A 23,925-nucleotide genomic window follows, 5' to 3' on the forward strand; every position below is an offset into this window, starting at 1 on the left:
AAAATTAGGATCTTCTTCTTTACAAATCCACGTTAAACAAAAAAAAACATGGACCTCATCCAAAATACTCATTAAATTTTGAGCATATATAACAACCTTAATTATACACATTTGAAGTTCAAAAGTTTTTCTCGTCGTCTCAAAAAAACTCTTATCTTTGCCTAACATTCTATTCGCAATCGAAACAATAAAGAAATATCTCATGTAGTCCGATCTACTAAAACTCAAAAAGATTAAAATATGACTATTAGTCACAAATTTGTTTTTCAAAAAACATAAATATTATATTTATTTATTAATAACTTGTCGTTTAAGTACAACGATAATAATTTGTTCTTTGGAACCCTTATAATTATATATCTCCAAAATTCAAATAACTCGCATTTCTACATATTAAACAAAGTTTAAGTCATTAAATCCAAACAAACATCCAACACAAATACATCCAAAATCATTCACACGCACATTCAAACATAACATGTTATGGCTGGTTAATTTATAGGTTTTAATTTCTGTTTTTCACATAGCTAAGTCATGTAATGAAAAAAACGACACTTTTGTTGAAAAAAGGAAAAAGATACTCTCCGTACCATTTTTATTATTTTTTAAAGAAGAATGAACTTAAAAAATGGGCATATAAGATAAGAAGAGACAAAAAGAAACTACATATAGTACATATAGCCATATCTTGGAATTAGAAATCACGTGATACCATTAAGAGAAAGCCCCCGACCAACTTATTAAACTAACACCAAAATCTCAGAGTAGAAGTTGAATGATGAATCATCAGTCAAAGAGATGATATTGATCATCAATAACTAATATCAAATATCCAACTTGTCTTTTGGAACTAACACAAGGGTGACCTATGTGGGATTCCTTTCCTTCTACCACTTATGTAATAATATTCTCCCGTTTCTTGAGGCACAAAGAAATCAGGGCCGAGTCGAAGCGTCTGGCATGGTCTTAGATACGGCGTGAGATCTTCATAATGTTTTAGAAGAAAATCAATCTTGCATCCAAGTGAGCAATGAATAAAAGGCTCTTGAAGAGTTCTATCACAAGAGGTACAGAAATTGTTAGACCCTTTAAATTGTCTATTTTGAGGTCTTTTCTTGATGAACACCACTTTGGAACTGTTGATTGTGTAGGCTTGAACGTTTGAACAATCTATGAGCTTCTCGAGATCTTCTAGTCTTACCACATCGTGGTATACGTATCTGCGTACTTGAAGGAGCCGATGAAAGCGATGGAAAGGGACGCAATGAGGGCAAATTGTGGTGCAACAATCTAAGCAAAATACATTCTTTTCGTTCTTCTTTGACCTATCGTGAATTGAGCATGGCACGAAGAATTGGTGCGTGTATAGGCCTTCTAACCATGCTGGCTTCTCAATTCCCTAAACCATAATTGAAATTGGAATTGTCAATCAAAAATTACTTTGAAAAACCAACAAAAGTTGTTCAATACAAGTTATGACTATAGTAATAGTTAGAACAAAAGTCAATAAGGAAATAGAGAGTGGAGTTACCTGCATGATGATAGACAATGAGTAAATTAACCAAGTTTGAGAGATGGAGTTGAGAAAAAAGAAGGGAGGATTTAGTGTTGAAGATAGGAGTAGTATTTATGGAGGGTCACAAGTGAGTAAAGGGTATATATATAATTAATATTTATTCATTTTTCTATCAAAATAGTTTAAGAAATAAAATCTCAAAAAGAGAAACAAAGGAATAACATAGAAAAAGTAAGCGACAAATACAAAATCATTGAGCATAAATAGAAGCGTGACATCTTTAATAATCTATCTCAAGATTTCTTAAAACACTTGTACTCAAATTAAGATCTTAATTATGACCTTATATTAGATGTGAACTTCACTTTTCATTTTTTTATATTCTCAAGGTATTGTTGAGATCAACCTCAGGCTACAACTTGGAGTTCTCTGATCAAGGCAAGATATATATTGTTATTATAGATCGAATCGTTCATATATATTTCACTACTGTCTCTTCCTCGGATGTCGTGAGAATCCCCTAGATAGAAGAGATCGTTCTTTCCAATATGTTTTGTTCCTTGGCCATGGATTCTCAACATTTATTTTTTCTAACTCACCCCATATATATGAATTTTCCTGGAAAAAATGAAGCAAAATCAAAGAAATTACAAGATTACATTCAAATACAAGCAAAGTAACATAAGAGGATATATATATATATACTCAACTAATATGCTAATTTTCATTAGTGGAGACTTGTAATTAGTGATAAAACAAAAAAAACAAAAAGTATTTTCAAGTATATGGGTTTGAGTATTCACATCTGGTCAATTAATTATAAATATATATAACTTCATTTTCGTTTTTATTTTTAAACACCACATTTAGTGAAAATTTGCACAAATCTGCATTATAACAAAATTTTCAAGTGCAATCATTGCAATTAATACAATTAAAGATGTAATTAGATACAATAGTTGAAATACGACAAATTATCATATCAAATGGTTATAAGACATGGCTAAAAATTATTTGAACTTTATCATGGACATTCGAATCAAACCGACTCAGAATTATTTGAAAATCATACTAACTTTTTAAATTTAAAAATAAAATTAAATAAATAGGTAGAACATATTAGGGTATGACCAAAAATAATAATAAATAGGACCAATATATTTATGTACAATACTGATAATATATATATTGTTTGTTTTGGGAAAACGTGGGCGCTGTTCCCATGCCTCCAAATTAGTCATATTATTGTCACAATTAAATATTTATTTAATCTCATTGGCTTAAGAACTCTAAAGTCTAAATAAATAAATTCATCTTTTCATGATTATTGATATTTTTTTATGTTTAAAAAGGACACATAAAACATAACACTTAGACTAGACATCTCCATATTTTTTTGGGGACAATCTAACAAACATTGTAGTGCTAAATAAAATTTTCTAATCGAAAGAAAAACAAACTTCAGTGCTTGTGATTTTTATAATACACTAATTTAATTTTTAAATGATACATTCATTTTACTATTGATAGGTTTAACATATTTATCTGAATTTTGCTTACCTAATAAAGTCGCAAAATTCTAGGACATTGTCTAGATTGATTCTCTATGTCTTTCTTTTACGAAAATGTTTCATTACTAGTTTACCTTTTATGTAGTTTGAGAGTTTTTTTTAATTATTTATTAAGAAACAAATTGCTTGTTACTTGTATCGAATAAATGAACTGGTGAGAAAAAGGAAAGACAGTCAAGAGGAAAATCAGCTCTAAGATAAGCTAGCAAACATGGCAGCACAACTGGCTCAACCAACTCCACTAATTATATATATTAATTCATTTAGCTCATCTAGATTTATTGCTTATTAATTACTAATTAATTCATGATTACCCTTAATTATTTGGGCACTAATAACATACAACTCATTAACTATATAGCTCCATTCATTCCCATGTTTTTTGGTCTCATAAACCATGCATATTTTCTAAGTAATTAATTAATATGAATAGTTTTCATTCTTTTCTATTATTTCTAATCACTTTTTTTTCATTTTCTTTTTGAATGAAAAATTATTAATTATTTAGAGGACTATACCATTTTTTTAAAAAATCGAGAATGAGATATTAACCTTTTTATCTTTTTATCTTTCTTTTTAATAGGGATGACAATTTAAGTCGGGTTGAAAGGTTGAGCGATACTAAACCTGATATTCTTAGTAATTTGTGTAAAAATCTCTAACTTGAATCTAATATGTTTATTTATAAATGATTTGAATTTGACATGATTAATCGAACTCAACTAGAACTCAATCTGATATAATTAATATCACATCTTTATTTTAGATTAAAATGATATCAGTACAAAAGATCAATAAAACTAAATCACAAATTCGCTGACAAGTTGAACTGAAAAAATAAATACGACTTTGATAATAACGCTAACTGCTACAAGCAACTTTGATGGCTTAGGATGGGCTGACTGTTGCACAGTGAGTAACGACGCTGCAAGAACTGAAAATGAGTGAGAGAGAGGAAGCCACGAGACAACGGACTGAAAGTTGGAGCAGAAATAAGGAATCTAGTTGAAACGCAAAGAAGATTTCAAATTTGTGAGTGAGAATGAGTAAATAGAAAAGGCAACACAAAATCACTTTAAAAAAAATTATAATAGAATTTAAGTTTCTATATTGGGTCATCTAATGTCGACCCGATTTGACATTTTTATTAATCAGGTTAAGTCGACATATTTTAGACCCGAACCCAAAACTACATTATCCAAATCTGATTTTTTTCGTGTTCGATTTGGATCGTATTTCGTGCAGGATAATAAATTGTAGGTCCTAATATAGTTATATGATTATGTTGTTTATTAGTTGTAGTTTCAATAGTTTATATATATATATATAAGCTCTTTACATTTGCTTAATTCAATTATTTCTTATTTAGTTTTAAAAATTAAATATATGATAAAATATAATGTACAGAGAATTTTAGTCGTAATATTATATTAATTTCTCTCAATTTCAGTTCGTTTGTCAACATTTGATCAAATCAAATAAATTAAAATATAACTAAAATTTAATATTATCAGTATTTAAAATTTGTATTATAAAGCATAGTTAAATAACAAACATCATATTTAGTCAAATATAGTTAAAAGTTACTAAAATAGTCAAGAGCAAGCGTTCCTAAATTTGGCGGCGCTTGATGTATACACGTCGCAACGCTAATTTAACTGCTTTTACTTTACCGACGCTTATTCTGTGGTTTGTAAATATTTAGCTGCGCTTAACGCCTGGAAAAGCCTTTGGTCAAATACTAATCAGGATGAGGACATATATTGCCACACGTTTTTAACACAATTAAATAATAATAATAACCCAAAAAAATAATTTATATCAAATGAAGCAAAAAAAAAAACATAAAAAATAGTCTTGATAATATATAGTTAAAAATTCACCTAGAAATTAATCTGTATAATGACCTAGAAAACAACTTTATGTTAAACGTGAAAAAATCAATCAGTTTTATAATTATAACATCTTAATTCTTAACAAAATTTGTGATAAAATACTACAAATATCATTCTAAATGTATAAGGTCAAATCTTATCATTTACAAGCTCTTTATTTATTATAAAATTAAGTACAATAAAGTCAGTCCACACACACGTTTATGTCCTGCACAATAATATGACTTGTATTAAGATAAGATTATTTTGGAAAACTACTTGTGCTAGTTAATTTCTAGTTTTTAATGGATTTATAATTTTTATATTTTATAATGTCATGTCATATCATATATCATGTCATGTTTAGTTTATTTTGCTTCAACAAATTTCAATTATTTGTTATATGGATAATATTTCAAAAAAATGTCTACTTGAACTTACTTATTTGATAAATGCTTGGATACAATTAATAGTATTCAATTTATTCAAACCTCTAACGTGTAATGAATTTTATATGCGTAATCGTTTTAACTTAGTTATTAGCCAGTTTATTTACTAAACGCTCGGGTATGCTTAGTTTTATTTATATATGATAATTTATTTTCTAAAATTATTGTAATAATTTATTAAGTAATCGAGGTAAATCGAGCTTATAAACCTAATACATGTTTTTAATTAAACTCAATTATTTTTTTTATTAAGTAAAATACTATTATATTATAACGGAAAATATTATTTTGAATTCTTACACAATAGTAATTTTTAACCCAATGTTTTGTCTTGCATCAATTTACCCATGAACTTGTAAACTTGATTCAATAATACACTCTTTTATCTATTTGACTAACATCATTGAAAAAAATAATATTAAATCAATCAATTAACTTAATTGTTTCTCGTGAGATTTCGGACGGGTCCAAAACAAATCCATAGATGGATCCAAAATATTAAATCCAATTTGTAAAACTTATCAAATATTGGTGACATATCATGATCATATATGTTTATCGTCGATTTAGTCATTCGATATCCCTTGAAAACTTGATCGGAGGTAACAACCAAGAAAATGTTCCCCTTCAGATTTCAGCCAAATTCAGCCAGTCTAATATGCCGTTTTTAGATGTCGTAATGTTATTTTTGTTATTCACCTAAAGTTCAATCGAATTGTGTTGGCCATATTCTTGTGTGCCTCTATATTCAGATTAAATTTCAGGTCAGAGTCGTTATTTTATTGTGTTTCAGTTAGTATCACGAAAGACAGTCGGTGAGCAAATGATCTTTTTTTGTTTAACTTATGTGTATGGTGTGTGTGACAACAAATAATGGCCTAGCTAGCTAGTTAGTTATCTGCAACTTTTTCGCATCAGAGTTGAGTATGAACACAACAATAGCCTTTTCACATCATCACCAATATTATTTATTTCAACATTATGCAAAACACAAGGGTCCCAAATACTATACATCAACCACATGCTTAGCAAATTGTTGTCACAATAGCAAAAAAAAAAAACTTCATAGAGCTCCTTTTATGTAGATTTTTTCGAGATTTTATCTAGTTTTTATAAATTCTATCTCTATTACATTATTATCATTATAATCATCAAATCACTTACTTTATCTTAAAAAAATATATATATAAATACTCAAATAACCTATTTTTCCAAAAAATTCTAAAAAATAATATAGAACTAAGCCCTCAGACCTTAGAGGAGAGAAATAATATGATCAAGTATTAAAATTCATAAATGTGAATTGATACTGTCAATATTTATTGCTTTTTACAATTTTTTATAAATGAAAGCGACATCAAGAGCTTGTTTGATCTTGGAGTTTTCAGGATTTATGTGTTTTATCGGAAAAAAAATCATTTTTTAGTATTTAAAATTAAATCAAATAAAAATAAAATATGAGTATGTTATTTTAATTAATAATTTAAGTGATTTTTAATTTTAATTAACAATTTAAAATCATATTAATGTGATAAAAATAATAATTAAAAAAAATCACCTTATTCTTTCTTTAATTCAAACATCACTTCATTCACTATCATCGTTCACATAACACAATTCATTAATTAAAAATATTAAAATACTCTTTATTTAAAAAAACATATATCTTCTACGAATAATCAGCTCCCGACAATACTTTTTAAACAAATTCTTAATGAACAAGCTCCAAAATCAAACAAGTTCCAATAGAGAGTAATTATAAGTACGTAATTGACTTACTTCGGGCCAATGGCTAGGAAATTGGCGTCGGAATCCAATGAATTGAAGGAGACAAGTATCCTGGACCATTAATGATCAATCGACATATATGTCTTTTCTTGTTGCCCTCATTAATTATTACTTGTGGCAAGTTGATCAAAAACTTTGAACCTAAGATCTAAGGCAACTAAACGTCGCCATATATGGCGGCGAAACGGTCCGTCGTTCGTCCGTCGCCGTCAGCATTTAATTTGATCATGTTCGGATCAGACAAGTCGCGCGGTTGTGGGTCCTCCCATCCTTGATGAACGTGGCAAATACTATTTCTTTCCATTTTGGGGAGGATGTATGGGATCTATCCTCCACTTGCAAAACTTTATATCCCATTTTTTGAGTTGTTTATATTGGTGGGGGAGTGTTTTGAGTTTAAAAGGGATCATGCATGGTTGTGAGAGTGTCATATTTAAGGCGGTCAAAATTAAGAGTTTACGTAAAATCGTTTACCAATTCTAAACTCGTAAAATCTAGAGTTTACTTAAATCGCAAAAATTTAATTTTATAAAATAACAGTTATATATTATTATTATTTATATGTATAATTAAGTATTTTATACCTAACTAATTTAAAAAATATATATTTAAATATAAAATTAATTAAAAATAATAATAAAAAAATAATACTATAAAAAAATTATATTTACAAAATTAATTATATTAATTAATTTATTTAAATAAAAAATAACTTTATTTATTTTTAAATATAATTTTTTTAAACGTAAATTCGTATAAAATCGTAAAATCAAAATTATTTATAAAATCATAAAATCGTAAAATCTTATTAACGTAAATTTAAAATCGTAAAAATTTACCTATTTAAGACTTTACTTAAAATCAGATTTGCTAATCTTCGATGAAATTGTAAAATCGTAAGATTTTAAGAGACAACTCGAGATTTTAATAGTCTTGGTCATGCTAGCTCCCTTTATTAAATAAAAAAGTTAGTTCATATTGGTTAATTGAGCCTTTGTGACAGGAAAAAAAAACCCGATGATCGATGATGATTTTGAGAAGATTATGATATTTTTTTATAAAAAGATTTAAAGGTATTGATATATAAATAAAATAAATAATAATAATAATTTAAAATTAAAGATATTTTAGTATTTTAGTAAATGAAACGATTTATTTAATGAATTGAAGGGGAGTGAAGTGAAGTGATGTTTAATTTTTTTTGTTTAATTAAATAACCCAAAATCGAACCAGGCGTGAGTTTTTTAAGATTTTGTTCAAACAAAATCCCAAAAAAAAATCAACATAAAAAAGCTCTAAGATCATTTAAAAATATATATTAATACATAATAATTTTAATAAATATATTTCAATTGTGATATGTAAGTTAAAAAAAAAAAATAGATCAAACAAATTATTAAAATATATTAATACATAATAAAAAAGTGTATTTTTGATATTTTAATAAATAATTTTATTATACAATTGACAACTAAAAAAAGATGAGTTATTTGAAAAACTTTTCTTTTTAATAAAAGAATTCTGCAATAGAATTTCTATTTCCTTGTTTTCGAGTCTCATATATATGTTAGTTTCATTCTGTTTTTAAATATTATTGAAAATGTTATTATTTCAACTTTACTATTCACAAACTTGAGAATTGAACAAATAATTTTGAAAGGAAACAAACAATATTTGGCTGCCTATGATCAATCACTTGACAAGATGTGAAATCATTGAAACAAGATGGGCCAAATCCCTCCTATTTACAGGCCTAACAAAAAGACATCCTAACTAGCATATAGCTAGATAACCAAATATTTTCTTTTCTAAAAAAATAAAATAAAATTATTTTTACCACACACAATTGAATTTTCTTTTGTTTGCTAGGAGATGGGTATTTATCTATATACTGTCTTTTAGCAAATTAATAGAACTTAGATTGTTCTTAATGACAATTATTTTCATATTTAACTATTTAATTAACCCATTAGTAACAACTTTGGTTTAAATATTTCACCATTGTATCACGAACTTTGTATAAATGAAAAAATGTCCTAGTAGGTCAAAATTAAAAATTACTTTTGCTTGATTTGTATGCTGAAAAAAATAACTAAAAAAATAAAAAATATTAGCAAGCATATTTGAGATTGAAGATTGCCTTTCTTAATGAATTGAATTATTGAAGTAATTTCATTTATTAATATATATGCTAGTAATTTTGAGATTGATTTTATTTGTTGAATGAATACCGCACATGTTGATTTTGTCTAACTACTATCGGATTATATGAAATTGTTGGTTAGACCATGCAAGACGAGATTGATATATCGTAGTTTTTGATATGCACGAGTTTCTTTTGAATTGTAACTCCAATGGATTGGACTTTTGAACAAACCAATAGTGGAGGGATAAATGACCACCATACAACACGACTCAAACAGAAGGTGGGCAACCAACCAACCAACAGTAACACTGTACATCCCATTTGAAAAACTTGATGATAATAAATAATAATTAAGGGTTTGTGGCCATTAATTAGCCCGGGTACCCTCCGAAGGGGACACCGTGTCCTTTGGGGGTGGGGCAATTTATAAGAAATTAGGTGTAGTTATTCATTTTCAAATGTCATTTCCAAAATATTGTCTTTTTCATATACTCCTATATATTCCACTACTTTCCACAGTGTCATTGATAAATGTATTTAGAAACTAAGATACTCCCAAGTCCCACCAGAAAATAATAGGTCAAATTTAATTGTGATACTATTGTAATCCAAACTTCAAAGAAATTCGCAAACCATGATCATGTTCTGCAATAGAGACGCGACGCGACACAACGCAAAGGGTTGCCCATGGAAATTTTAAAACTCAATATATTCAAATATTATATTTAAGTCTCGATCTAGAAATAATTTAGTTTTGCTTTTAAATTTAATATCTTATTTAATCTCTGAATTTTTTGATTCAATATCTGGATTCGTTTTCAAATACATATGCACAATCTTTTGAGATTTTTTTAAATAATTTAAACTTAATTAAACATTAGTTCATCTCTCATCTAACCTTCAATTCATTAACTAAAATACTTCCCATTTTTTAAAATCAAATTTATTTTATCATTCTATATTAATAGCTAAGTCATTTTACCAAAAATAAGAAAACATCACTTCCTCAAAATCACAAAAAAAATCTTAATCTTTTAAATAATCTACATGCTATTTACAAAACCACTACCGATCGATCGACCCTTAGTTTTTAAACAACATTTATACCTATAAATGTATCCAAATACATAAAAATGAGTGTTTTTAAGTGGAGAAAATGTTATCTAAAATTGAGTAGTTACAAAATAATGTTTTATAAGGGTGAAAGTGCCCATCTTCAAACACTTAGATATGGGCCTACGGCTAGGTACATGCCATAGCTACACGTCAATGTAAAAGCATATATAAGAAGACAATCCCCTTTTCCCTTCTTGAGAGTAAATCTTGATAGTTTTCTAAAAGAGAGAGAAATATTGAAACATAACACTAAACCCTAGTCCTCAAATTCTTGTCTCCGATTATTAATTAAATCTCAGATATGAACCCTAATTCTTTCTTCATCTCTTTTCTGCTTCTCTCCACCATTCTCGTGTTTGAGGCTCAAGGTATGTAAATTAAACATCTCTCTCTCAAGTTCTTGATTTTTTTTTTTTTTGAACATACAAAACATTTCAATAATGAAAAAACGATGAAAACCCAACAAAAATAAATCAATGAATCTTCTTATTACTAATTATTTGGTCATGACATTCAGGTGCGCGACTATTGCCCGAGGAATTTACACCATCACAAGGCTATGAGAAGGTCCAGAAAACAATATTTTTTTCATTAAAAGCAACTATTTCTCTCTCTTCAAATGAGCATTTATTGTTGTTGGTATATTTACAATTCATTAAGGGGAACTAATTAACTCGTGAAACTATTAATGAAGGAACAGGTGACATTGAACAGAAGAATATCAAGCAATTATCATCATGATCTCTCTTCTTCTTCAGGTACAACAAATATTAAGTTTATCATTAATTCATGTAATATATTAATAATTGAGTATATTTTTCAAAAAAATCAAATCTTTAATTGATCAAGTGTAACAACATATGGAAGGTAGGAGAGAGAAGTTTTCAGTGAAGTCATTGCCGGAGCACTATCCGGATGTATTGGACATAGCTGGGATGGATTATACATCTGCTAGGAGGAAGACTCCAATTCACAATTGATGATATTTTTAGGGTTCCTCAAAAGTTGGGCCTGCACCATTACGGGAAAGCAGCAAGCTTTTAGGGTTGTTTTACAAACATTTTGTTCATATATTGTTATAATTAATTAAGCTAGCCAATGATCATGCATGATGATGATGTAATGATATTCATTACTAATTAAATGTTTGATTTGATTTGATGATCATAACCACACTAAAGTGACTACTCATTAGTAAAACCTAAAATTTATTATTACTTTTCTATTATTGTACTTCCTTATTGTATGTATATATGTCTAGTTCGGTTTTTTTTTTTTATGATATTTTCTAACAAATATATATATATATATATATATATATATATATATATATATATATATATATATATATATTAATATACCCTTTATTTTTTTATTAAAAATAATTTTATATTATATGTACCCTTTTAAAAAAAAAACTCAATTTTCAATTTTCTATACGAAATAAGTTTATTCCAATAAACTCAATCCGAAACTTAATTCAATATCGGATAAAAGAAAAGCAAGAAATCTTTACTTTTCTCCCCATATTCAATCTTTTTATTGTAAAACTGGCTTCTTAAATTCTGGGCACATGCTTTCACGTTGTGATTTCATATTTTTTTTGAAATAGAGCCCATTTCATTGTTGTTGCAAGTGGACTCTGGCCCACAAGATGGGGCTGGACCCACCTAATTCGTATTTCTCCCTTATTAATTAATGGAGAGGGAATATGAGTAGTCCACTCATTCATGCATTTAGAATTTATTAGTCATTTTGGCAACCATGAAAATGACTATTTAAGAAAAATATTACTACTGAATTAAAAATATATAAATATTTGTGGGATATAATTATAAAAAAATGATAAATACAATATAAATATCTTCCTATGATAATTATATTTTTTTTCATCCACTTTAACGAAGTATTTTTTAATTAACTACGATAGTTTAGGTGTAATGATGTACAATAGAGATAAATGTGTTCAAATTTTTTCTCAAGTTATATTAAAAACTCTCGAATTATTATTCCGATTGTTGTTATGGCGGTGTGTAAAACCAGTTGATTCCGCACTTTTAAAAATTGAGATGAAATTATGTAATAGTTTATATTAACTTTTTAAACTAAAAAACAAATACCACCATATTTAGCTCTCATTTCAAGATCAAAATATTAATATCATCAATACAAAATAATTATTTGTCCATTAGGTTTTAGAACAAGTCTTGGAAAATATATTTAACTTTTAAAATCGAAGGTTAACAAATTTGATTTTAAATAAATTTTTAAATAATTAAACTCTTACGATCTTATATTTAGGATAGTAAGATTTTACGATTTTACATTAAAAATAATAAATTTATATTTATAATTTTTTTTTTATTTATTCAAATAAATAAATTAATATAATTAATTTTATAAATTTAATTTTTTTATAGGGTCATTAACTTACTGTTATTTTTAATTAATTTTATATTTAATATATATGTTTTTGAAAATGGTTAATGTATAAAATGTTTAATTATATATATAAATAATAATAATATATAACTAATATTTTTTAAATTAATATTTTATTATTTATAAACTGTCTATAAGAATTCTAAATAAACTCTAGATTTTGAATGTGTAGTTATAAAAATATAATTTAGTTTTCAATATTATTTTATAAAATATATTTATAGGTTGTTTAGGCTTTTGCTATAAACATATACAATACAGGCTTTGAGTTATCTTCCTCATCATGCGCGATTAATTAAATTGATTGGGCCTTGTGAACAAAACAAATTGGGCCTATCTTAACAATTAAAGAAACGTAGTGGGCCTAATGGCGCAAATCTATTTGACCATATTTATATGAGAGAAGCGTTAATTTCCACTAGGGTTTCTGCTATTTGATCGACTCCGGCGGTTCCTCAGTCATTCTCTCAATCCTTGAAGATTCATTCAGCATCTTCCAACAATGGCAGAACAGGTTTGATATCTTTATATTTTATTTCTAGATATCTACGTGGATCTTCTCTGCTTCGATCTTACTTTTCCTTTTCTATTCTGTTATAGACGGAGAAGGCTTTTCTGAAGCAACCCAAGGTCTTTCTATGGTACTTATATGAATTATGATGAATTCCATTCTTCTGGGTTTTCTTGTTTTTTATTTTTCCGCAATTGTTGATTTCTCTATGTTGTTCATTTGCCCTTTAGCTCGAAGAAAACAGGGAAAGGAAACAGGCCTGGAAAGGGTGGGAATCGCTACTTTAAGAGCGTTGGTCTTGGATTCAAGACTCCAAGAGAAGCCATTGAAGGTACATAATGAAGATTTCTATATAGTAATTGCATATATCTTGTTATGGTTGTCTTAAATTCCAAATCTTTGATGAATTTTTTGGATAGCTTCAAATTTGTACAATAGGACATTGCATTTACTTGTAGGCAACATCAAATGCTAAGTCTGTTTTTAAAAGTGAGATCTTTATTCTGAATTGTATTCAGGGACATACATTGACAAGAAATGCCCGTTCACTGGAACTGTCTCTATCAGGGGACGTATTCTTGCTGGAACATGTCACAGTGCTAAGATGAACAGGACGATTATTGTTCGTCGTAATTATCTTCACTATGTCAAGAAATACCAAAGGTATGATTGATTGATTGATTGTTCACAGTTGTAAGGTTTTTATCCTTGTGTTGGTTGATATGATCCTTAATTATTGATAAGCTTGATGAATTGATATTGTTAGGTATGAAAAAAGACACTCGAATATCCCTGCTCATATTTCCCCATGTTTCCGTGTTAAGGAAGGGGATCATGTTACCATTGGCCAGTGCAGGTTTGTGTTTTAACTGAAATTCCTTGATTTGTTTTCGTTTTATGTTTGCATTGAATGCTTAGGATTGATTGAATGAATGGTGGGTGTGTAAATTTTCAGGCCTATTTCAAAGACAGTTAGGTTTAATGTGTTGAAAGTGATACCAGCTGGATCTTCTGGAGTTGGTGGAAAGAAAGCATTTGCTGCCATTTAAGTTATTTTTTATCCCTTTGTTTGTTTAGTTTTCAACATTTCAGTGGATTCATTGTTATGTTTTATTTGTTTTGTTTTTTGTTCTGAGTACTTTCATTGTATTTCAAGATCCATTAGTGTTTTGAGTTGAACAATGACAATCTTTGACTATGAAAATTTGTGCGCTGGTGTCTATTTTTATATTGATGAAGATTCAAAATTTGAAATGCTTACATATTTACTTTAAATTTGTATGTTATAGATCTAAATGCTTCATTAATCAAGATAATGATCATTGGATACAATCATAATTACAAATCCATTTAATAAAAAAAGGTTATTTACTATTAAGCCCATTGTTTCATTACTCCATTGTATGTATCTTTAACACTAGTTTTTTGAATCCCCCATTTTATGATTAAACTTAAATAATTAACCTATTTGACATTTTTTTTTTTTGTCAAAATCATAAATTTATAATGTTCTTTTTTTCATCTTATAGTTTAATTTTGTGGGATCAACATTGATTTTTGAGTAAGAACATATAAATCAATATATTGTCTGGTTTCTTGAGTTTTATCACTTCTTAATTATAATAGTGATTCTTTTAATCTAAGGGAAAAAACACAATGAAAATTAAATATGTCTCTTGTCTTATTTAATAGAAAATTTAAATAGTTTAGAGCTGGTTGTAATGTAAACTTTCCCCAACCCATTAATAAACAAAAGCAGTAAATTAAATTAGCCTGTAATTGAAGAACCATTAGATGGAGACCAGAAGGGGTTATTATAATCAACCTCTTCCTCCTCAAGCTTCTTCTTAGGATTTCCATGTAGATTACCTTCATCATCAAAATCCAGTAAGAAAGGGTTGGTGTTCTTATTCTTCTTCGACTTCAAACTTGGTGGAGGAGGAGGAGGAGCAAACTTCATTTGATGATCTCCAGAAGGAAAAATATTAGGATTACTGTTTTCCCCGCTGCCATTGTCATCTTCTTGGTTCTTCCATTTCTTGAATCCATTAATTCCCCATCTCCTTTTCTCAGTTCCTGATTTCAGCTGTTTTCCCTTCTGTTCTTCAATCACCATGTCTTCTTCCTTCACAGGCTCCATAAGAATAGATGGAGTCTCATTTAAAGTTATATTCCAAAAAGGGTTTTCTTTAGAAAGACCCAATTCGTTCTTGGAAGTAGAATTTGATGGGTCAACAACAACTTCTGCACCATCCTTATCTTTCGAATTCTTCTTCTGTGGCGATTTGAAACCGAAAAACTTAGCCTTTGAGTTCGATTTCTGTCGATTCAGAAGACAATTCTCATCCTTAATTTCTTTTGGTGCAGCCATGATTACGCTTCTTGAATCAATCTCTGCTCCCTGTGCTGCAAGCCTCTGCAACAATGGCGTCTTTGAAGAATGATACTCATCCTCAGTTATGGATTTCGCGTAAAGAAGCTCCTGTAAGCAAGCAGTGAAACAAAAGAAGAAAAACCGTTCAAAGATTTGATTTTTTTTTGTTTCTAAAACAATAAACTGATTTTGAGCTAATTACCCACCTGCAAGAACAGAAGCTTGTCTTTCAAGATGGCCGGAATTTCATAATCGGTCGGAGATGCGATAAGGGTCTCAAGGAGATGGGTCCGGAAGGCGGATACGTCTGATTCAGGGACGATTCCTTCTTTGGCGAGACCCATTAGCTTGAGGATCTGATGGAATGAATCCTGCTGCCATTTTAGGTTGTCAGATTGCTGTTTCTCCAGAAGTTGTTCGGCAGCCATGATCGCGGGAAGACGTTTCTTCTTGAAGGAGAAAGGAAGGATGGATTTGCAGATAGAGGCGATGGATTCGTGTAGAGAGTTGTAATACGTCGGAGTGTACGATGATGAATACATATTTCTTTCTCTGATTGTTTCAGGCTAATCAATTATTTTGATATCAGATCGAGAGAGAAAGAAAGATCTGATGTTGCTGATAAATTGTTGGAGTTGAAATGGAATTATCAAATAAATGTGAGACAAAACTCTATTGATTGGAAGATATCATATGCTTAGTTTCGGATTTTGAATTTCTACAAACGGTCACTTGAAACTAGCCGTTGAGGATCTCTCTCCTCACATACACATGACACCCATTTATATTTGACTCTCTCCCTTTTATGATTTTAATGAATTATTTTAAATTAAATTAAATTAAATTTATTAATGTTGAAAGTTTTGAATTTTATTACTTTTAAAACATATTATAAATATTAATTAGCCAAATTGTTATTTGGAATTCTAATCGTGTTGTTTTTATTAAATAAAACTAGAATTTTGAATTATGTTATATAGGATTTAATTCACAATTTTAATAATTTAAGATTTTCTTACAATCAAATTATTTATCTTTTCACTTTATCATTTTTCTTAATTTATCATATTTGTAAAAACATATAACAATTCTCTACATTTTCAATTATTTCACACATTATTACATTTTTTAATTTTGGGTTTCATTTCTCTTTTAAAATTGGTTAATTCTCACGAATTAAACAAAAGTCCATAAACATACTAAATTAATTTAATTGGGCGAACGAAATTTGTCGCCTCACGGGCTCAAACCTAGGACATAAGGAGGTTAGGGATATATCCTTCCCTCCGACAGCATCTAGGGTTCCTTGATCCATATTTTTGTGTCACTAGGTTAGAAGAGGGGATCACATCGTTTAAGGTATTCAAATCGTATTCGATAATTTTGAACGTGTACAACTATAAAATTACTCAATTTAAAATATAAATACGTCCAAATTAATAAACCTTTCACAAAGTTACGTCGTTTAAAAAGTTTTTGAAAAATAAATACAAAATCTATATTTATTCAAATTTTCCCTCGAATATTACACATTTCTTTAGACACTCAAGTAATCCTTAAAAATATTTTTCAATTTAAAACAAAACAAAAACGCCTTTAAATAACAAAAATGATATATTAAAATAAGATAATAGACGTTTTTATTCATTTAAGAAAATTCTCAAACAACTAAAATAATTTGAACCTTATAACACATTTGATAGTTTAATTCTCATTTTATGAAAACAACTAAAATTTGAATCTCAAACATCAATTTAGCCAACAATAATCTTTTAAAATAGAGAATATCATGGTGTACAGTCACATTTGATTATTAGAACCCAAATCAAAATATTACAATTCATGTGATTTGTAGTAATAATTAATCAAAATAAACCAGAACCACTAAATACAAAATGCTCCAAAAAGTGACCATGAGTACTAGACTTACTATAACATATTTTAGGTTCAAATCTATAATTATTTATTTTGTTTTATTTTACATATTTCAAATGAGGTTGGGTGACCCTAGGTGGTCGCATTGTTCGGTACCAGTCTAGTCCTAATCGGCACATGTACAAATATATATATGTGCATTTGAATTGATTTTTAATTTTTGTTTTATATTTGGATATTATAGATTTAGAAGAGAAATAACATAAAGTATTTGAATCTAAGTTTTAATTCCAATCATAATCTCATCCATATATATTTCTAAAATACATCATTTTTGTATTCCAAGTTTTTCAAACAAGGCAATATACCAACTAAATAGCTAAACATTTGTAATCTATACAAGAAGTCCTTTCCTCCCTGTTCATGATTGCCTAATTAAGATAGAATCATTGCACGAAATAGAAGATCGATGAAAAGAATCCGAGGATATAATTTCCACAGCAAGCTTACAACAACACCGTTGACGACACATTTGTTTCTTAGGGAAAGAAATGGTATTACGGTTGAAACATAAGAAGCGCGAGGATGTGAATGAAGATGCAACTTTTAAGTTGTGAAGTGCGCAACAACAATTCCTATGATAAGGTCTTCTTTCGATCTCAATATCAAAGATGGATAAGCAACTCCCGTTACTAGACAGGAATCGAAGCATCGTTTCAGCCATTAATTTTCTCCACTCCCCTTCCTTTGAGCGATCGCGAGAAGGTGAGTGGATAAGTTTGTTTCTCGATATAGAATAGTTTGTTTATATAGCTAATTGGGAAACATTCTTCATTGAATTACAAGTTTTTTTTTTAAAAAAATTCTTGTAAATGGTGTTTGGGCGAGGCAACCTAGGAATTTTGTTTTCTTGGCTATGTGAGACAAAGTAGTGATAAATGTTTTGGATTCATACGTTTGTTTGTTTTGGATTGATGGTAGACAACAAAATTGTTAGCTTTGTAGATTCCACAATATGAAATTACTACTATTTTGGAGTCCATCTCATGAATGATTAATACACTTTAAGGCTAAAACAACTATAATTTTATCAAAATCGTGGAAAGAAAGGTAAGAAACTGACTACCAAATCAAATAAATAATAGTTTGAAATAATTATTTTTAATTTAACCTAGATTTACAAAAATTATATCATTATATAAAAGTAGAATGAAGAATGTATAATTTTGTATTGTTGGATCATCAAAATAAATATGTATAGTATTAAAGTATTATAAATCTAATAATTCACTTTATCGGCCAACCACGTTATTTTCACCTAATTTTGATGATTAATTTCCATTTAATATCATATCTAATCTAAGATCCCCTGCAAATAATGTTTTTTCTAAATTTAGAAATAACAAATGTAAATTAGAATTAATTTTGCCGAACCAATAGGACGGTCACGTGAGTAATGCTGGTAAGAAATGGTCGGCCATAATAATGAAGAAGAGTTTACCCGATTCCAACCCGTATTAATGTCCCACTCTCCTAAATTTGACCTTATTTTATATACTTTTATTTCAAATAACACATAGATAATAAATTTGTTAATTTATTTATTAGGAAATAGGATTGCAGTTGGCCAGCGAATTAATTAATTAATTAATTAATGGGTGGATTTCTATCTGTCATATGACGGCTAATTAAGGAGATGTGTGTGTGAGTTGGCAGTTGAGAGTTATATTAACTTCCTTTTCAAATGGCTGCTCAAATTCATACCATTTTCCAGGAAACATCCCATAAAAAGAAACTTAAAGAATTTTAATATTTATATTTATTACATATAAATAAACCGAAAATCATCCCATTATAACTAATTTTATCTTAAATAATTAGATTAAAAGTTGTGTAGGAAATTATTTATGAGGTTTTACTATTTATACTTATAACTTCTAACATGAGATTGATTGAGGCCAGAGAATTCATTTGAAAATTGATATTAGGTAACAAGGTTGTTATATTATTGTTCCAATAAATCAAATATATATATATATATATATATATATATATATATATATATATATATATATATATATATATTTTGTGTAAGTCAAAGGGTTCTTATGGTTAAAGACATAACTTGGCTCGGTAATTAACCGAGTAAAAATGGTCAACCGGTTCAATTAGTGAGTTTCATATAATAATAAAATAATATAAAAATAGTAAAATTTAATCAAATTATTTATAATAATAGTCAAAGTAATAATCAAAATTAGTGTTGCAGCATCGGACATAATAATCACTATGAACCTCAAAATAATATCAAACTATTGTCATCAACTATATATGAGTATAACCTCAAAATAAGTTAAAATTTGACGAGAAATGATGATAAAAACTTAAAATAAGTTAAAATAAAATAGAGTAAATGAATTAGTATGGTAAAAGCAGAATCAACTAGTTCAGGTAGGATGTGGAGTTTGAGGTGAATGAAAGAATTTGTTCTTAGTGTCTAAACTAAAATCGGTAATTTACCCACATGGAACTAGAAATAGGTAAACTTATTGGAAACTAAAAAACAAGGAAATGAGAACCGAGAGAGTGATAAGTGAGAAAAAATAGTTTTTGTTAAAGAGAATAAACCCGACGGGTTAACCTGGCTGCTGGATTTTCGGACCAACCGGCAAACCGGGTTTAACTGGGTTGATTGCATTTCTGCTTTTTTCATCACCCAATTGGTTTGACGACCGGTTCACCGGGTTTGCTGGTCCGAACGGTAGGACATGCTTAAAAACTATGGTTAAAGGTATAGAAAATGAAATTTTGTCTTAACGATTTTAAATGTCGGTAACTTATTATTCACGTGACATTTATAAATAAAACATCAATATCACTAATTTAATTATCGAATTTTAGCTAATTATGGATTTTAACTATTTATTCTTTGAAATTCGGTGGTGAAAACTCTTAATTCGCTGATATTTGATAGTTAAATTAGTGACATTAATATTTTATTTATTTTTAAATATAAGATGATAATAAGTTAACTACGTTTAAAATTAAAATTTTGACAAATAATAGGATATCTTTTACTATTTTTATAGAAAGAAAAAGAAATATTTGATCATTATATATTAATATTTTTAAAAATAATTTATAAAGAAAAAATATCTAATCTCTTAACATCAACAATTAATTGATATCATTAATCAGAAATATACTATTTTGGTTAAACAATTAATTGACAATTATTAATTAGAGGGGATGAAATGATATTTAATTAAAAATAGATTTAAAAATAAAAACAAATTGAACATAGCCTTAGTAGAAATATATAATTAATTTATGTTTTTATTTGGTCATGATTCTAGAATGCTCTTAAGTGGAAGAGAGAGGCTATTAATTTTTAAAATATCTGTGCAAAATTGATGGATATTCAAAAATGATAGTAAAACTAAAATAGAAACCCAAAGTGATCGATTGCATAAGCCTTGTGTGTATTTCTATCAAATTCATCGATCGATCTAAAAGACTAAATCTCCATGAAATCCTCTTACAAGAAGTAAATATATATATATGTATAAACGAAATGAAAAGATTGATGAACAACTGTCAGGTCTCAAATCAATTGGTAGTACATTTACATTTTCACTCTACAAAGAATTCGTAGCAATTAGAACACACAGATAAAGAAAGAAGTAGTAAGCTAGAACAATCAGATCCACAACTACTAAATCTCTTCACCAACCAGATTTCATCTTAATCAATCAATCATCATCATCATCGCCTGACTGATCTTTCAACATTCCGATCGCAATTCAAAACTCAACCAACGAACAAAAACAAAAAAGAATAGTCGACGACTAAGCAACTGCAATCAGATCTGATCTCAACTAGTTATACTATTATTCTTCGTTATAAGGAAATAGATACGTCTTTCCGGCAATATCGGCGACGGAATTCGTCGCAGGCGAAGATCCAGGCGATACGTAGGCAGCAGCAGCAGAAGAAGAAGCAGCCATAAGCGTGAAGGAACCTTCGCTCCAAGTACGACGAATCGGATAGGAAACGTTATTTCCCGAGGTGGAATGAGAACATTGTCCGCGAGATTTGTGAAGTGCACAACTGCAATTCTTGTGATAAGGACGGCGTTGGATTCCGGCATCGGCACCGGAGATGCATGCGTCGAAGAAGCCACGAATCAGGCCGTCTCCGGCAGCCCCTGTAGCCATTAGCCCTCCCCTCTTTCCTTCTCCTCCTATCGATCTGATCTGCGCGTGAAATATGCAAAACGGTTTTGAGTGGAGAGAGAGAAAAGAGAATATTGTCATTTTATAGAGAGAGAAACGGGCAGACGGGCAGTGTGGGGACCACTGATTAAAGTTCGACAGCGCCTAATACGGGCACATGGAGGCTTCCCCCTTTCAAGACGTGTTACCACGGTTATTTTTCTCCCCGGTTCATTCCTCCGTAAAATTAACTTATTTTCGGCCCGGTTTAATTATTGCTTAGACTAATAAAATGATTTTTTTTTTATCTAATAATAATTTATTGCCCGAATTAACATATTTTATTAAGAATCAAATTTAATACATTACCTTATATATATATATATATATAATATTTTAATTATCTTTGATTCAACTTATAAACTAAACTAATTTATAAAATAACATATTTTGCGTTTAAATAATTTTTTTCTCTATTTCCTTTCTCCAACTAAATAAACTGGAGTTATGAAAATAAATCACACCGACTGAATCACACATATCAAAACAAAATGTTTATAGTGAAAATAATGATGATCATTTTGGCTTTAATAAATATGTTTTTATTTTATTTTAAAAATAATTTTGTCACTATGCTGCTGCATAAAATATTTAGTAAAAGTAAATAATTATATATTTTTAAGAATAAAAGTAAAACAAAACTTTCATTTAAAAAATATAATAAGTAAAAGACAACTATTCCAATATATTATGATTAAGACCACCTGACAAGTCATTTCTTTTATTTCAATTGTTCTTTACAACCGTGATTAATAATTTAATATGATCATTTCAGAGAATATAGCTGTCAAAGATATTATTAACCACTAATTTGGTACAGGATTCTCTATTTTAATTATTTATTTATTTTTATTTAAAATTACTGTATTAGTTGATCGATATTATTATTATTATTATTATTATTATTAAATTACACTTTATTCATATTAATAACTATACTTGTGTATATGGTAAACACATTTTTTGATATTATATACTAAATGAGCATGATACATTTACTTTTACACTATTTTAAAAAAAATCCAAATAATTAATAATTTTTTAATAGAATACACATGATTTTCATCTTCACATGTGAGAAGTACATGTGAATGTTTGATTACAACATAAATATATATTTTTTAATGAATCTATCTGGTGATCATACAAAAATGTTCAAATATATGAGAATGGACCAACCTTTCATTAAATATCATTATATATAGATATGAGATTTATAAATATAATTTAATAAATTATTATGGTGTACCATACAATTACAAACTTATACACAATTCTACCATATATACATGTTTTATAATTCTTTTCAAACATTTTTTAATATTTAATTTGATGTATTAGAGAACTCGTTACAATTTATGTCGGGATTTTATTTCTAATATTTTTTCCCACAATTTTACTATCTTTCGTAAAAGAAGTGGAACAAATAAAATAATTTTAAACTTAAAAAAAGAAGAATAATTGAAATTAAATACATGACTTAAGAAATTAGAAAGTGGTCAATGTAACTTAAGTAAGATTATATATGGTGTTACACGTTTTGAGTGGTAATTGCTTTTGGAAACAAGTTTTGTTATAAATTGGACAAAAACATAATTCACAATTAATATGGTTATTACATTTGTCATAAATTAGTTGTTATTTTCTAACCTAATTATAAGCTACGTGTCTGCCTTGTTGTCCCCATTTAGTTTAAAGTTGATTATTATTTTGACATAGTAAAATTTTTGAATTGGTTTGTAGTATTACGTGGTTTTGGAGGTGCACAAATATGGAATACTTTTTAATATATTCAATGAAATTTTAAAATATATACAGCTGACTTTAGTAATATTGATTTTATTTTTTAAATCTAGAATGTCCATCTAAAATATTTATTGGTTATACCGACTTTTTATAAGTTGAGTTTATCTCATAATTTTTATTTTAAAAGGATATGTGGTTACTACATTTTCTTATGTTAGAAGAAAAAGTTCCAAAATTTTAGGA

General features: G+C 28.2%; 4 protein-coding genes across 4 annotated transcripts; 1 reads left to right on the forward strand and 3 right to left on the reverse strand.

Moving 5' to 3' along the window:
- Positions 1-850: 850 nt before the first annotated feature.
- LOC124929857 (protein RGF1 INDUCIBLE TRANSCRIPTION FACTOR 1-like) lies at positions 851-1,537 on the reverse strand. The gene is made up of 2 exons (XM_047470243.1): positions 1,532-1,537; positions 851-1,399 (listed from the first exon to the last, which is right to left on the reverse strand). Exons 1-2 carry the CDS (start codon positions 1,535-1,537, stop codon positions 851-853), a joined length of 555 nt encoding a protein of 184 aa, XP_047326199.1.
- Positions 1,538-13,289: 11,752 nt separating this feature from the next.
- On the forward strand, positions 13,290-14,676 carry LOC124931089 (40S ribosomal protein S11-like). The gene is made up of 6 exons (XM_047471478.1): positions 13,290-13,416; positions 13,503-13,543; positions 13,644-13,744; positions 13,932-14,076; positions 14,180-14,269; positions 14,369-14,676. The coding sequence occupies exons 1-6, from the start codon at positions 13,405-13,407 to the stop codon at positions 14,460-14,462; spliced, it is 483 nt and encodes a 160-aa protein (XP_047327434.1). The 5' UTR covers positions 13,290-13,404; the 3' UTR covers positions 14,463-14,676.
- Positions 14,677-15,070: 394 nt separating this feature from the next.
- LOC124932323 lies at positions 15,071-16,523 on the reverse strand. Its single transcript, XM_047472944.1, has 2 exons — positions 15,994-16,523; positions 15,071-15,895 (listed from the first exon to the last, which is right to left on the reverse strand). Exons 1-2 carry the CDS (start codon positions 16,327-16,329, stop codon positions 15,182-15,184), a joined length of 1,050 nt encoding a protein of 349 aa, XP_047328900.1. The 5' UTR covers positions 16,330-16,523; the 3' UTR covers positions 15,071-15,181.
- A 5,029-nt stretch (positions 16,524-21,552) lies between these two features.
- LOC124929858 lies at positions 21,553-21,879 on the reverse strand. Its single transcript, XM_047470244.1, has one exon. The coding sequence runs from the start codon at positions 21,877-21,879 to the stop codon at positions 21,553-21,555; it is 327 nt and encodes a 108-aa protein (XP_047326200.1).
- Positions 21,880-23,925: the final 2,046 nt, after the last annotated feature.

Source organism: Impatiens glandulifera, chromosome 3 (genome assembly GCF_907164915.1).
Source record: "Impatiens glandulifera chromosome 3, dImpGla2.1, whole genome shotgun sequence".
NCBI lineage: Eukaryota > Viridiplantae > Streptophyta > Magnoliopsida > Ericales > Balsaminaceae > Impatiens > Impatiens glandulifera.

Bases quoted from the DNA above. Each gene is read 5' to 3' on its own strand.
- LOC124931089 (XM_047471478.1), top strand. The intron at 13,544-13,643 runs GTACTTATATGA...TTTGCCCTTTAG, and splicing joins CAACCCAAGGTCTTTCTATG to CTCGAAGAAAACAGGGAAAG. The intron at 14,077-14,179 runs GTATGATTGATT...TGATATTGTTAG, and splicing joins TATGTCAAGAAATACCAAAG to GTATGAAAAAAGACACTCGA.
- LOC124932323 (XM_047472944.1), bottom strand. From the start codon at position 16,329: ATGTATTCATCATCGTACACTCCGACGTATTACAACTCTCTACACGAA. The intron at 15,896-15,993 runs GTGGGTAATTAG...GCTTGCTTACAG, and splicing joins ACAAGCTTCTGTTCTTGCAG to GAGCTTCTTTACGCGAAATC.
- LOC124929858 (XM_047470244.1), bottom strand. From the start codon at position 21,879: ATGGCTACAGGGGCTGCCGGAGACGGCCTGATTCGTGGCTTCTTCGAC.